The 15,290-nt window shown below is 46.0% G+C and overlaps 2 protein-coding genes across 3 annotated transcripts in view; one reads left to right on the top strand and one right to left on the bottom strand.

The window, feature by feature from the left end:
- Positions 1 to 15,290, bottom strand: part of cacna2d3a (calcium channel, voltage-dependent, alpha 2/delta subunit 3a) — a gene marked incomplete at both ends in the record, with an annotated part of 288,788 nt that overhangs the window by 71,987 nt on the left and 201,511 nt on the right.
- On the top strand, positions 780 to 14,055 carry lrtm1 (leucine rich repeats and transmembrane domains 1). Of its 2 annotated transcripts, XR_014569462.1 has the most exons (7): positions 780 to 1,354; positions 4,622 to 4,794; positions 5,280 to 5,503; positions 5,783 to 5,988; positions 7,559 to 8,153; positions 13,206 to 13,285; positions 13,760 to 14,055. XR_014569462.1 is itself a non-coding variant. In XM_083768415.1 (6 exons), the coding sequence occupies exons 1-5, from the start codon at positions 1,348 to 1,350 to the stop codon at positions 8,146 to 8,148; spliced, it is 1,200 nt and encodes a 399-aa protein (XP_083624541.1). In that variant the 5' UTR covers positions 780 to 1,347; the 3' UTR covers positions 8,149 to 8,153; positions 13,760 to 14,055. The 2 variants fall into 2 exon arrangements, 1 of the variants encoding a protein (XP_083624541.1); XM_083768415.1 differs by lacking the exon at positions 13,206 to 13,285.

The following is a 15,290-nucleotide window of genomic DNA, read 5'->3' as shown; positions in this document are numbered from 1 at the left end:
TAATTATACACTGGTTATGTAAAATGGCTTACATTATCATAATGTTGTGTGTGGCCTATAGCTGTCAGAGGATGGAGGGGATGAGGGGTGTGCAGGAGGAGGAGGTCAGCGTGTGTGAGCCATAATAATCATCTTCATCATTTATGAAATGCTCCATCATTAATCTCTTCCTCGGTTTATTGTAAAAAAGAAATTGCCTCTCTTCTGAGCTACCCACTCCTCACTCAATCCACTTACATGCGAGCAAATCCAATGTGCACACATCACTGTGTTTGCGTGCGTGCGAGTGTGTGTGTGTGTGTTTGCACATGTGCAATAGTGCATGGTGCTTTGCCCTGCTGGGGGCGTGTTCTGCCTACCCCATGTGCCCATGGCTCATGCATAATGTCATCTGAGCATGCCACGGCAGCAAACATTCTGCAACTCTGCGCTCGTCTTTGAGTGAGTGTCTGTGCGTGCGTGCGTGCAGCCGATTATGCATGTGTAGTGGAAATCATGATGCAGATCAAAATTTGCCAGATTAATAGGAAATAACGTGAATGTCTTGTTCTGTCAATGTGTGTGCATAAGTGTGCCATGATTTAAGAGCCACAGCTGTCCACTGCAACATGACACAATATCAAAGAGAGCATGGGGGGTGGGAGAGAGAGAGAGAGAGAGAGAGAGAGAGAGAAAATGAATACGACTGATACTGTATAGACAGAATGAGACAACACGAGTCAGCTGATGAAAATAAAAGAGCTGAGAGGGTGAGCAGTCACACGAGAGAGGGAGAGAGAGAGAGAGAGAGAGAGAGCACACAAGAGACCAAGATAGAAGCAAAGGGAGGAAGGAAGAGAGAGAGAGAGAGAGAGAGAGAGAGAGAGAGAGACAGAGACAGAGACAGAGAGCAAGAGAGCAAGAGCGAGAGAGAGAGAGAGAGAGAGAGAGAGGCAGATATCCAAGTCTATAGTGTTGTTATTCCCTGGCTGGGCTGGCAGTGGGCTGTGCGCCGTGAGCTCTCGATTGGCTCTCATGGGGTTTCGTGCCCACACAGGCAGGGCTGCTGGGGGTCCAAAGGGCATCTCAGGGCTTCGCTGCTGATCCATGCTTCTCCGGGCAGTGCCCATGCCATGTCTCTGGCCATATCACTACCCATCATCATCATCTGACTGACTGACTGACTGACTGACTGACGGCTGACGGATCGGTGGGACGTCAACAACGCTGACTAGAAGCATTGAGGGAGCTACAGGAACTCTAAGCCACTCACACAAAGCCAAAGATCCACGGCAGGCGGCTGGCTACTCGGCGAACGCACAAGAAACACCACGGCTCATCAGTGACGCGCAGGAACCGCCGACAGACATGAGAGGTAAGAGTGCCATTGTGAGGATGAGTGAGAACGAAGGCATGCGCTTTGAGGTACTGTAATCATACAATGTTGCGATTGTTTTGATGTAGTATAGCCAAGGCTAGAGGCCATCATCAGCGTCGACTCATGCGTGCAATGATGGTTATGTGAACGACGATGATCACGTAACCATCGCAGAATTATAACCAAGCTCCCGACATCTGAGGATTTATGCTAGGGATCAATTTAGCATAATATTTTTTTTTATTTTGACATTAATATCCATAATACCAGATGAGTATTTTTTGCTGTGGAAATGTTGCTCATATAAAGTGTGCGTGCAGAAAGCAGTGGCTTATATTAGCAGCGTTAGTGCTGCGGGGGTTATTGTGTGTGTGTGTGTGCGTGCGTGTATGTGTGTGCGTGTGTGCATGTGTGCGTCACTGTGGTTCTCTCACAGCGTACCAGGAGCTGCTAGAGAACACATCATCAGAGCAGAGGAAGACGAGCCTCGCTGTTTATTCTCCCGCGCAGAGTTGACCTCCTTAGACCTGCTGCCGCTACGCTCCACTGCTCACTTTCTTTGTGTGTACGTGTGTGTGTGCGTGTGTCTATTTGCGCATGTTGCTGTGGGGCAAAAATGTAGCCTATTTCAACGCAAAAGTAGCAAATATATCCCATCTAGCTCACAATGTGTCTTGTAAATGTAATGCGATAATTTTTGATACATTTTTGTTCTTAATTTGAAAGTGAAAGATGTTTTATGAATATCGAACCAATGGAAGTTATTAAAGGAGTATTTCACCTCCAAAAAGTGACTTATTTTCTATACAATCCCACACCCCATGAAGCCTTGAATTCATGGAGACATTTGACCTGCATTTGAGTGTCCATACAGGAAGACACTATGAGCTTGTAGATCTGATAGTTTCCAAAAGCTGTAGTATAACATAATGCTTAAAACACCAAAAGTCGTTCCCATCCAGAATGGGTTAACAAGACAGCACGCACATTTCAGTCAATTGTATGTGTGTACGCTTGTTTGTGTGTGTGTGTGTGTGTGTGTGTGTGTGTGTGTGTGTGTGTGTGTGTGTGTGTGTGTGTGTGTGTGTGTGTGTGTGTGTGTGTGTGTGTGTATTCTCATTCTGCTAACGGCGTTACGATCAGCACACACTGCTGTGTTCCACGGTGTTCGGTAGGGTTTCGTTTGGCCTAGCAACAGATCAAAATACAATTTACAATTCAGGGATTCAGGGAAGGAGAGATTGAACTAATTAGATTAAGGATTAACTCTCGTCAATAAACAACACGGTAAATAACAGTCACATGATCAGAGCGCAGAGAGAACAGTTCCCCAAATAAACTAGGATAGCAGGTAAACCATGAACCTTACGGTCCTTACCTGGCATTGGTCTACGATATGCCATATCGTCAGGTAAACCATGAACCTTACGGTCCTTACCTGGCATTGGTCTACGATATGCCATATCGTCAGGTAAACCATGAACCTTACGGTCCTTACCTAGCATTGGTCTACGATATGCCATATCGTCCCTGTCGATGGGCAACAACGGGAGCGTACCTACTGTATGTTCACCACCCCACAAAAAAAGGTTATTTGTTCCCCAAACCTAAAACTAACCCTAAGGTAAGTGGCAAACATATTAGGGATGACCCTGCAGAAACCTCTTATCTCTATATTTTCACTTTTTGTGTTTGTGTTTTTGTGGGGTTTAGTTTATCAACGCACTACTTGATCATACTACAGCCGGCGTCACACAAAAGTATCCAAAATAACAGATATACAAGTTTGAGACGTGACGCGATGCATTTTTAGCTTGTATAGATCTGCTATTTTTGCCTTTTTTAATTTGAATCCTAAAAAGTAACAATTTCACAGACACTGAACAACACAATCATCACTCACCAACAGCTAGGGACAAATAGGGATTTGTCCCTTATTTGGAAACTAAAAAGACGTATCCCTAATTGAACTCATGGACCATTATTTGAATTTCAAGCAGTTGGCAACCCTAAACACAGCTGAGCTAGCATAGCTACGCAAGGACAATTCCACACACCTGCAAATCACATTACATTGAGGATACGACCCAAGTAGGTTTGTTTACAGGCACGCAACACAGTCTAACCACATTATCCCCTATAACTGTGCCACGCTGTCATTGACCGGTCACAGCACGCAAGTAGTGCTGTTGCTGCTGCTGCTATCTGTTGCACATCCACAGTATGAGGGTATAACATTGCACTGAGAGTCAGTGGGAGAAGACATGTTAGCTGCATTCCTAGGCTCGTGTCTGATACGCATCTCATTCAACCCAATGCTATAAATACTGCAGTAATGCACCAGAAGGAATGGACATGTGAAGTTATCTCACAGGGAATCAGACACCCTGGATCTGCAATGTGAAAGTGTGTACTGTGCGTGCGTGCGTGCGTGCGTGCGTGCGTGCGTGCGTGCGTGCGTGGGCGAGAGGTTACAAGGACTTGGGGAAAGGATGACGGTATAGGTGGGTGTGAGACATGACTATACTGTATCATACCTTGTAGACATCTAAAAGAAAAGCTGGTTCAATATCAAAGCCAAACATAATCTATGTGTACTGCATGTTGTACATCTACATTTAGTATATTTTTCCCACAGAAAGTAAGCTTCAGTAACAGGCCTGTTCTGCTTCAGTGTGTCTAAACATTAGCAAGTAGCTTATAACGTTATAACATGTTATAGCTTAATAAAAATAATTTCTTTATCAGACAATATGTGTTTCAATGTAAAAAATAAGAATAAACTGCCTCTGCTGTTCTCGCAGGAGGCAACGTGCGCTCTAGAATCAAATATAAAAAAAGAAAAGACACTGGAAACGAATGCCATTGTGTGGAAAGGGCAGCGAGGGGTGGGTCTTTAGCAGTAGAACCCAATCACAAGACCTGGAAACACACAGTACACAAGTATTTATGAAAATACCGCTCGTGTGGGACAAAATAGGCATGGATGTGTCTGTAATGACAACTAATCACACATTCACCCAACAAAACAACCCACCAAATGTAAAAAGTGATATGCTTATGGTGTGCGCTCTATGAGGGCTGGGGTCTGCTGGGGAAACTGGACGACAGTGTCATTTCTGCAAAATAGACCCGATGGCAACTTAAGTCCTTTGGTTTCAAAACATCATTATTGAGAACTTCCACATTGGCTTCAATTCAATTCCAAGAGCTGATCCTTGCTGTCTAAACTCTCTGTCTATCTGTCCATCTTCCCATCCACAGCATCGTTGGTGTGCGTCCTCCTCTCCCTCAGCCTGTCTCTAAGCCACGCCTCCTCCTCCTGCCCTAAGGAGTGCGCCTGCGACAGTGACACCAAGGTGGTGGACTGCCGCGGCCGCGGCCTCTATGACATCCCCCGGAGGCTGCACCCCGACACTCTGGAGCTGCACCTCCAGGTAGGAGGATTTGATCAAAACTATGATGAAAAGATTTTGGTCGACTAACTTTTTTCACTGATGAAAACTAAATAGAAAATAAGCTACGATGACTAAAACTAAGACTAAATAATATAGTCAATTTCGTCAAATTAGACTAAAATGTTAAAATGTTGACGAGTGGAGAAGAGAATCCAGTAGAACTAAAAGTCATTTTATGTTTGGTTCCGCTCTGGTGTTGCGCAGATCTGCTATTTTCAGCATGCAGCCAAGTGTAAGAGCAGCCAAGTGTAAGAACAGCCATTATGGCTCCATCAAGGCCTTCCAAAATACATATTTGTCGACAAAATCAACTGTATATTTAGTCGAATAAAACTTGAAAGTCGACTCACTTGAAACATTTACGATGACTATAAGATACGACTGAAACTAAATGACATTTTATTCCAAAGACTACATGACTAAAAACAAAAATCTGCTGTCAAAATCAACACTGCCTCCTGCAGGACAACCGCATCCGCGGCCTGGGCTCCATGGCGTTCCGCGACACGCCGCTGGTGCGCGTGCTCGACCTGTCCAACAACTCCATCACGTCCGTGTCTCCGTCGGCCCTGCTGGGCCTGCGTGGCCTGCAGCGCCTCAGCCTGGCCAATAACAGCCTGCGGGAGCTCGACAGGCGGCTGCTCGGACCCATCCACTCACTGACGCACCTCGACCTGTCACGCAACAGGTACGCTAGTCCATGTGTGTAACGATAATGAATGCCCGGGATTCAAACCCGGATGGGTCTCGTGGTCACGTGGAAAAGCAACATCTTAACCAATAACCACTAAGGCAAAGGGAATTCCGTATAGCTCAGGGGGAGATATTAGGCCTTAAACTGTTTAGAAGGTGTGTAGAATGTGTAGAATCGACCTCAGGTCTTAATGGATTAAATGCAAAGGTTTCCAGCAATGGTTTTCTAAAGGTGTCTAAAACGTTCTGGGTCTATTGAATTGTCTCTCTCCAGCCTGTGGGGTCTACCCGGAGCCATGGGGGAGAGCCTGAGGAACCTGAGCCACCTGGGGCTGGCCCACAACAGACTGCCGCGGCTGGACCGCTCGCTGCTGGAGGGCCTGGGGCAGCTGGACAGCCTGACGCTCAGAGGAAACCCCTGGAGGTGTGACTGCCAGCTGATAGGCCTAAAGCTGTGGCTGGAGACCTACCTCTTCAAAGGTGAGACCAAGTGCCGCCGCCTCTCCACCAGTACCTAATAGACGTTTGTATATTTATTATTGCGCTAATAATAGCAGTATGGGTTAGCGCCCCAGCCTGTGCCCAACAAACCCACGGTGAGGCCTTTAGGAGGGCCATTCAAGCCTCAAGCGGAGCCTGCGGCACCACCAAGGACAAGGTGGAGCCTGCGGAACCATTGCGGCTTGAGAATCCACCATTCCTGAATAAAGTGCCTGGTGCTGGGAGTCTGGTGCAACGCACAGGGCCTGACCTGGTGAGAGCAGGAGTGGACCTGGTGAGACGTAGGAGGGGCCCGGACAGGTGTCAACCCACAGAGTCTAGTCCTTCCATGTGCCAGAATGGTACCTCCCAGTCCCGGCAGAGTAGTTCAGGAGGAACGGATTGTGTGGCCCTGGTTTTTCCCTAATGGGACTTATCGAGGGTAGCTACTGGGATGTAAGTCGGGACTTGATCACTCCCAGCTGGGTCACCTGAGTGAGGGGTATGATGTTGCGAGACCCGAAACCCCGATGACCTTGGGATACATCACTGAGGATACGTCCCAGGTGCATCCATTTATGTATGTATTTTGTTATAGTGTAGAGCCCGACTGAGGGGGGAACTTTTGGGTCTGACGCTGATCTAGAGTCGGAGACCGCCGGTCATCAGAGATGTTTGGACTGATATTTTGTCAATAATTGCAGACGCATCTTGAAAAGGTTGAATTATTTGAGGATAAAATTAAATGAAATAAAAACACATTCCATTCTTATCATTGTTTTACCAATTACTCCCTATTCAAAACAAAAAGTCAGTCAGTCAGTCAGTCTGACTTTAGTCTTGTGTATTTCACAAAAACATTTCTTCTGTAATTTAAAGTAACCAGCTCACACCAGGGAGTAGGCAGCCTCTCCTGAGCCCTGATCCAAAAAAAGGACACCAAAAAGCCTCATAATGGAGACACATGGTTACACGGTGTCAAACCGTAATACCTCCTCCCTGGAGAGGCACCGCGTGTTGGGGATTACCACTCACTAGAAGGCCTGTCCAATTATCCAAGAGGCGTGTTCATGTGTGCGTGTGTGTGCGCTTGGGTTGTAGGGTAGGGATGGTGACTTACTTCTATTGGATGAGCTGACAGGCTGCTAATGTTGAATAAAAATGTCAATTTCATCATAACAATATCTGACAAGTAAAATGCACACGTTCTCAAATCAATATGTGAGTTAATGCAGTAACTCCTCTAGCCTAGAGAGAGAGAGAGAGAGAGAGAGAGAGAGAGAGAGAGAGAGAGTAGGTGATTAACTGTATGCTGGACTCGTTCAGTCTGAGGTGTTAATCGGATCACTCTAACAGCGGCCATTAAATCAGGCCATTAACTTCTTGGCGAATTAAGAGCTTTAAGTAACGAATTGGTTGAGGTTCAGCAAAGCATATCCACTAAAGGCTGCAGCATACTCGAAAAGAACTAGGAAGAAAAAACTTAAAAAAGAACAAAATTACGTAATTGCAAAGCTCTGAAAGCAGCATGACAACATTCTCCTCTGTGTGTTCCACCACCCCACTATAGGTGGCGCCGTGGACGAGGTGATGTGCTCCCAGCCGGAGGAGATGAGCTCCTGGGACCTGCGGAAGGTCCCCTACCAGCTGTTCCACACCTGCATGACCACCAGCTACAACTACCTGTTCGCCAACATCCACCACCTGGAGTCCGCCCACCGGAATAGCCACGGCGGCGGCCCCACCCTCCACCACCAGGGCCCCCCCGCCGTGGTGGGGGTGGAGGTGGGCGGGGCGGCGGGGGGAGGGGGGAGCGTCGTAGCGGTTGGCGGTGGCGGGAGCGGCCTGCCGGAGTGCGAGCCCAAGCAGAGGCCGCGGCCGGTCAACCTGCGCTACGCCATCGCCACGGTGATCATCACGGGCGTGGTGTGCGGCATCGTGCTCCTGATGATGCTGGCGGCCGCCGTGTACGGCTGCGCCTACGCCGCCATCATGGCCAAGTACCAGCGCGAGCTGAAGAAGAACGTGCAGCACGCCGCAGCCGCCACGGCCGCCGCCACAGCCTCGACCGCTAGCGAGGCTACGACGACGAAGGCCGCGGACCACGGCACGTCGTCAGCCAGGGGCGACAAGGAGCCGCTGGAGAACGCAATCGCGTAGTGGAGGTCAATAGGCTCTAAACGCACAGAATAAAAGGCTCACGCATACTCCAGTTTTTAGGTGATCACTGCGGTGGTTGGGAAAAGTACAACCTACAAAACTAGAGTATGCGTCCCGCTAATTCTTCCTACTTCCGGGCTCCTTCCCTATACTTCCTTCCTTCAAAGGTGTTACCGTATAATACCGATGATAGTACTAATGAAGGCTCTGTTCCATTCTGGTGGTCAAACACTGACAAACGATCCTCCGAGCACCACATTGTGTGTTGTTTTGACGCCACTTCCATCGTGTCAGGTCTGCTTGCTGCGGAAAGCATATATTCACCTTATCGTGGGAGGACTCGAACTCTGGGCCTCCGAACCCTTTAACCTGGCCTCTCCTCAACGTCATGGATACAGGACTGCACAATGAGCCTTATGTGTTTATGGGCTATGTACTGTGTGTGTGTGTGTGTGTGTGTGTGTGTGTGTGTGTGCCCAAATCGTTTCCTGGGTAGGTAAATCCCACAGGTCTAACGTCTATGCAGTGGAGAAAGACTATAACTCGCTATAACCACTAACTGTACAACGTTAAATCCTCAGTGGTCATTTAACAATGGACCCAGAGTTAAAGATGGGGTGCCATAGTTTTGTACTTGTCTGTTGTCTGTGTCTAATATTACTTTAATAGACCCCCAGGTGTGGTTATAATATGCTAATATGTCTTCCCTGTGTATTTCTGGTTTCTTCCTGAAAGCTGAAAGCCTTTCAGTCAAAAGGCCCAATCGAAAATACACCGCTTTAGTGACACACTAAAATCAGCCACTCCCTTTATTATCATACAACAACAGCTGTGAGCACGGCTTAAGTTCAGGTGGGTGGTGCTACAGTGAACATCAGGTATACTTAATGAACTGGTGGGTGTGGCCACACAAAAACATAATTTTAACACTTTCTGTATAGACCTTTTTGAAAAAATAAAAATGAAATAATAATAATCTTCCTCCTAGTATAATCATAATAACTGATTATCATCTTTTTTGGGGGAGATCACGGCACTCCGTCTTTAACGATGGACCACATGGGCTCCGATTCGGTCCATTTTTATATCCTCAGGGTCAAATGAGCACTGAGGATGTTAACAGTGTATATACGCAACAGGCTCTCATGGGACACAGGCCAAAGAATTCTATAACATATCAATTCCATTTCATCTGCGATGATCGAATCCCAGATGGAAATAAAAAAAAAGATAGCTCTATATTTATACCTGTGTGTGTGTGTGTGTGTGTGTGTGTGTGTGTGTGTGTGTGTGTGTGTGTGTGTGTGTGTGTGTGTGTGTGTGTGTGTGTGTGTGTGTGTGCGTGTGTGCGTGTGTGCGTGTGTGTGTGTGCGTGTGTGTGTGTGTGTGTGTGCAAGCTGTAATGATGTAAAACCTCTGATATTGGAAAGGTTATGGAATTTAGAATAATAGAATTTGACTTTGTCTGTTGACTGATGTTCATAATATTGAATCTGATTTTAGAAATAATTGGAAGACACTTCATAGTAGGCAGCTGCTTTTGGTGTCACACTGTGTGTGTGTGTGTGTGTGTGTGTGTGTGTGTGTGTGTGTGTGTGTGTGTGTGTGTGTGTGTGTGTGTGTGTGTGTGTGTGTGTGTGTAACCGATTGATTGGATTTAGCTGAATGTGGATCTGTGTGTGTAAATGTGTACCCAGGGTATGAGAGTTTGTTTGTGCCTGTATAAGGATATGATATAGCTTTGAAGGGGGGGGGGGGGGGGATCTGTCTATGGTAATATTCTGACATGGTTCAGAAGTGTCGTTCTATCAAAGCAATAATGGAAAACAACAAAAACAAACCCTCAAACGAAACAACTAGCCTCGGCAGTCTTATTTACTGCATGCTATTTAGAGCTAAAAGGTTGCACACACTAGAGCAGGGGTTTTCCACCGGTGGTCCGCAGAGGTATTGCAGGTGGTCCCTGGCCATGCATTATTTTTTTGTTCTTACTGTATGGTGTGTGTGTGTGATATGAAATGTGAGCTGAAACAAAATCACTGTATTTTATTAGATATTATATTGATATTATAGCTATTTTCTCCAGCTCCCTGTGGTGCATGAACCCCCCACCACTATTGTGTGGGGTGCGTCTATGATGGACCCGCCACGCACAATAGTGGTGGTCCCCAGGTTGCTCTTAGTCAGGATGGCGGTCCCTGGGTCAAAATCAGTTAAAAACCCCTGCACTAGAGGGATGACAACCATCCCTTGAAATAAGGAATCATTCCTTATTTCATGTCCCTTAATGAACCGATAAGGGACACACGTTGTTCCTCACCTTACAAGTTCAAACAGCTCATATACTGTACATACTATAACACAGGCTGTTGACCACTGGTTTCAAAATTGTATGGCGAGTTAAAGATCTATAAGGGTGCGGTTACCAACTCTCCGTTTAGCAAAGGACCACCTGGAACCCCCTCAAGGACCACTGGTGGTCCCTGGACCACTGGTTGAAAACTACTGATGTAATATGGTGACATTAATTTTACCTTTTTTTTATGGGCATTCCTTATTGTTTTCTCTGACATTTGAATTTTGGATAATTGGCAACCCTAGTGCCCAAACACACACACGCTCGTTGCATACACAACACAACGCACACATGCATTCAGTGAAGTAAATGGGTTTTTTTTAGGCCGTGCTTAATCCCCGTTGCATAACGACAGCCAAATCGTCCTTCATCATGGATTTGATAATCCGGGCAATCATTTTACCTAAATGATTCCGTGCTCTGACTGCTCTTATTCTGCTGTGCATGTTCACTTGTTCTTAATGCCTGCAGGCAGGTGCAGAGACACCATATTCATCACTGTTTAAATTAGATTCTTCAGATGTTTCCAAAATGTAAAAAAAAAAAAGCAAATCTGACCAGCTTTGAGCTTGTATATCTGCTATTTTTGAATAGGCAACTCAGGGTTTTGCTGTGCAAAAGCCAAACAGTATTTTGCATTGACAGCAATATTAACAAACTGATTAACAAATTAATTAACAGTTAATCATATCTGACATAAGTTGAAAGGTTGCTCACAATGTGTATTCCTCATATTTATACTTGCGGGCAGTGTTCATTTTGACTAAAATACTAAAATGTTTATGTTTAGTCGACTAAGATTAGACTAAGACTAAACTATTTCAGATGACCAAAATAGGACTAAAACTAAATGGTGTGTTATTCAAAAGACTAAGATTAGGTTATTGGTTTACTTGTGATCCTAGATCCTAGATTCCTATTTGATGCTATTCCTCACTCGCTGTAAATCGCTCTGGATTAAGAGTGTCTGCTACATGCCTACATTGTAATCAGAATTTGCTGTAACACCGTTGTGGGAACAGTTGGTCCTCGCAAGTATAGCAATGCAACACACACACACGTGCGCCCACGTGCTAACTAACCCCCTGTGACTCAGAGACGTCTGCATTGCCCCGCGGTCCGTCCACGATGTGATGTCATGAGGCCTGTCCTGTTACGTTAGCGTGTTAGCGTGTTCAGCAGCAGCAGCGCAGTGAGCTAGGGGCATGCAAAGAGAACTGGCCCTAACTGGCCCCATGCAGCACTACTGTGTTGTGGGGCATGCAGAGAGAACTGTGCAGCACTGTGTTGTGGGGCATGCAGAGAGAACTGTGCAGCGCTGTGTTGTGGGGCATGCAGAGAGAACTGTGCAGCACTGTGTTGTGGGGCATGCAGAGAGAACTGTGCAGCACTGTGTTGTGGGGCATGCAGAGAGAACTGTGCAGCACTGTGTTGTGGGGCATGCAGAGAGAACTGTGCAGCATTGTGTTGTGGGGCATGCAGAGAGAACTGTGCAGCACTGTGTTGTGGGGCATGCAGAGAGAACTGTGCAGCACTGTGTTGTGGGGCATGCAGAGAGAACTGTGCAGCATTGTGTTGTGCTGAATAGGATGAGCTATAGGGGCATGCAGAGAGAACTGGCCCTAACCGGCCCCATGCAGCACTGTGTTGTGGGGCATGCAGAGAGAACTGGCCCTAACCGGCCCCATGCAGCACTGTGCTGTGGGGCATGCAGAGAGAACTGGCCCTAACCGGCCCCATGCAGCACTGTGTTGTGGGGCATGCAGAGAGAACTGGCCCTAACCGGCCCCATGCAGCACTGTGCTGTGGGGCATGCAGAGAGAACTGGCCCTAACCGGCCCCATGCAGCACTGTGTTGTGGGGCATGCAGAGAGAACTGGCCCTAACCGGCCCCATGCAGCACTGTGCTGTGGGGCATGCAGAGAGAACTGGCCCTAACCGGCCCCATGCAGCACTGTGTTGTGGGGCATGCAGAGAGAACTGGCCCTAACCGGCCCCATGCAGCACTGTGCTGTGGGGCATGCAGAGAGAACTGGCCCTAACCGGCCCCATGTAGCACTGTGCTGTGGGGCATGCAGAGAGAACTGGCCCTAACCGGCCCCATGTAGCACTGTGTTGTGGGGCATGCAGAGAGAACTGGCCCTAACCGGCCCCATGTAGCACTGTGTTGTGGGGCATGCAGAGAGAACTGTGCAGCACTGTGCTGTGCTGAATAGAGTGAGCTATAGGGGCATGCAGAGAGAACTGGCCATAGATTAAGACAGTGTTACGACAACTCCGTTCACTTCATGGGGCCAGTCCAATGGCGGTTCTATATAGACTTCTATTGGCGAAGAGCATAGCGAACAGTGACAATGTCCTGGACCGGAAGTTGGCACAATGCACTGGACTCAGGCAACATCCCAACTTTAATCTTAAATCCCTTTATTTTAGATTGTTTTTAGTAATAGTACAACATAAACATTACAGAGACTTTAGTTGTCTCTGTAAAATACTTTAAAACAGTTGCCATGTTGCACACATGCCTAAAATTGATGATATTTGTGCCGCCCCCGTTGAAAACACTCAGTTTTTCACTCAGTTTTTCTGCCCCCTCAATGACGCAACTCTGTCTTATTCTATGGCTCTGGTTACTGATATAGCCCTATCCTGACTGCTAGCATCATCATTACTATGTCTTATTCTATGGCTCTGGTTACAGATATAGCCCTATCCTGACTGACTGCTAGCATCATCATTACTGTACATCACAGGCAGTACGTGGTTTTACTTATAGAGGAAGTAAGTAAAAGTACCAATAATCCAATATAGGAATACTGCAATACAAGTAAATGTCTGGAATTTTAAAAAAGTACAAACGTATTGTTATCAAAATGCACTCAAAGTAGCAAAACTATAAAGTACTCAATGTGCAGAATGTCCCAAAAATGCAGAATAATTTTGAATTGAGAAAATGTTTGAGAACTATATTAATTTAATTAGAAGGCATCTTGTATAGAATCGGCCTCAGATCTTCTAATGGGTTAAAATGTAGGAGGAAAAAAAGGCATGAAAGAGCATTCATGAAATTGCCGTCATAAACTGATGTCCTCATAAAGTAAGTGTAGTTATTAAACATGTGTGTGTGTGTGTGTGTGTGTGTGTGTGTGTGTGTGTGTGTGTGTGTGTGTGTGTGTGTGTGTGTGTGTGTGCATGCGTGCGTGCGTGCGTGCATGCGTGCGTGCGTGCGTGTGTGCGTGCGTGCGGCTGTCTCAGCCCTTCCGATCCAGCACACTGTAGCTCCCTCCAGGCCAGACCCACAATGCACTGCTCTCGTGTTCAACACAATCAGTCACCGTGAAATCATCATCATCATCATTATCATCATCCTCATCAGGCAGAAATCCAGTGGTGGAAAAAGTGATCAAATTGTTTACTTAAGTAAAATAAATACTCTGAACCTGATAATTAAAATGTAGCGCCCCCTTTTCTACGACTCAATGATTATTACGTTTTAAATGTTACACAAAGAAGTCTAAACATAAGAAGCAGACATACTGTACAGCCAACACATGAAACAAAAACTAAAATTAAATACAAATAAAATAACAATAATTGTAGTGGAGTAAAAGTATAATATTTGTACTGAACACTGGAAATACTTCAAAATTAAATTGTACTCATGTACTTCATTTACCAACTGGTATGAGCATCAGATCTAGCTGGCCCTCTCCACAATCACCACGAACTAAACCCATTTGAGCTGGTTTGCGATAAAGTTGGACAGCAGACTGTAGGGAAAGCAGCCAACAAGTGCTCAACACCTACACCTCCAGGACTCCTTCAAGACTGCTGGATGGAAAACCATTCCAGGTGACTCTATGCCTCATGGAGCTGATTGGGAGAAGGCCAGGAGTGTGCAAAGACTTCAAAGAAAAACGGTGTTCTACTTTGAACGCAAAAAATAAAAAATAAATAGAACATATTTGTTTTTTGTGTTGACTGCATAGATACATTTCATAGTTTTTATGTCTTCAGCATTGATTTACAATGTAGAAAAGAAGAAGAAAAATCACTGACTGAGAAGATGCGTAACTTTGTATGTTTATACTGCACCTGTGATGTAGCCTACAGTAGCCTGATATGACAAATCACAGGCCACTTTGCATTCCATCCAGGGGTGTGCAGATAGACACCAGGTGGTGCTAGCCTATGCCCTTTTGCCCTCTGGACATAGCAATGTGCCCTTTTGAAAGTTAGTTTTATTTATGTTTTGTATAGTGTACAGTTGTGGTCCATGGTGGCATCGGCCCATTCTGGATTAAAATCAGCTAATATATTATTTATGCCCCAAACTCTATAAATCTATAAATAAAAATAAACTATTAGGGCAGCCGGTGGTTCCACGCACAGCACAAGGGGCATTTTTTTTCACTTGAGCCCCTCAGCACGCACGCACGCACACGCGCACGCGCGCGCACACACGCACACACACACACACGCACACACGCACACACGCACACACACACACACACACACACACAAACACACACACACACACACACACACACACAATTCCACGACTGGATTCCTGCAGAGCCACACTGTGCAAAAAGATATGCTGACAGCCGTACGTTTACAAGTACATTTACCTTCAAATACTGTAAGTACAATGATTTGAAAACATACTAGTTACTTTGTAGATTTTGATTATTAGGACAAAACATACCCATTATGGCTCTATATACATTTTGGTCATTTGAAAATAGCCGATCTACAAGCTAATAACATTGTGAGCTTGTAGATC

This window comes from Protomyctophum parallelum, assembly GCF_964188405.1.
Source record: "Protomyctophum parallelum genome assembly, chromosome: 7".
Lineage (NCBI taxonomy): Eukaryota > Metazoa > Chordata > Actinopteri > Myctophiformes > Myctophidae > Protomyctophum > Protomyctophum parallelum.
Note: the sequence above shows the minus strand (reverse complement) of the source record. Positions and strands in the feature narration are given on the sequence as shown.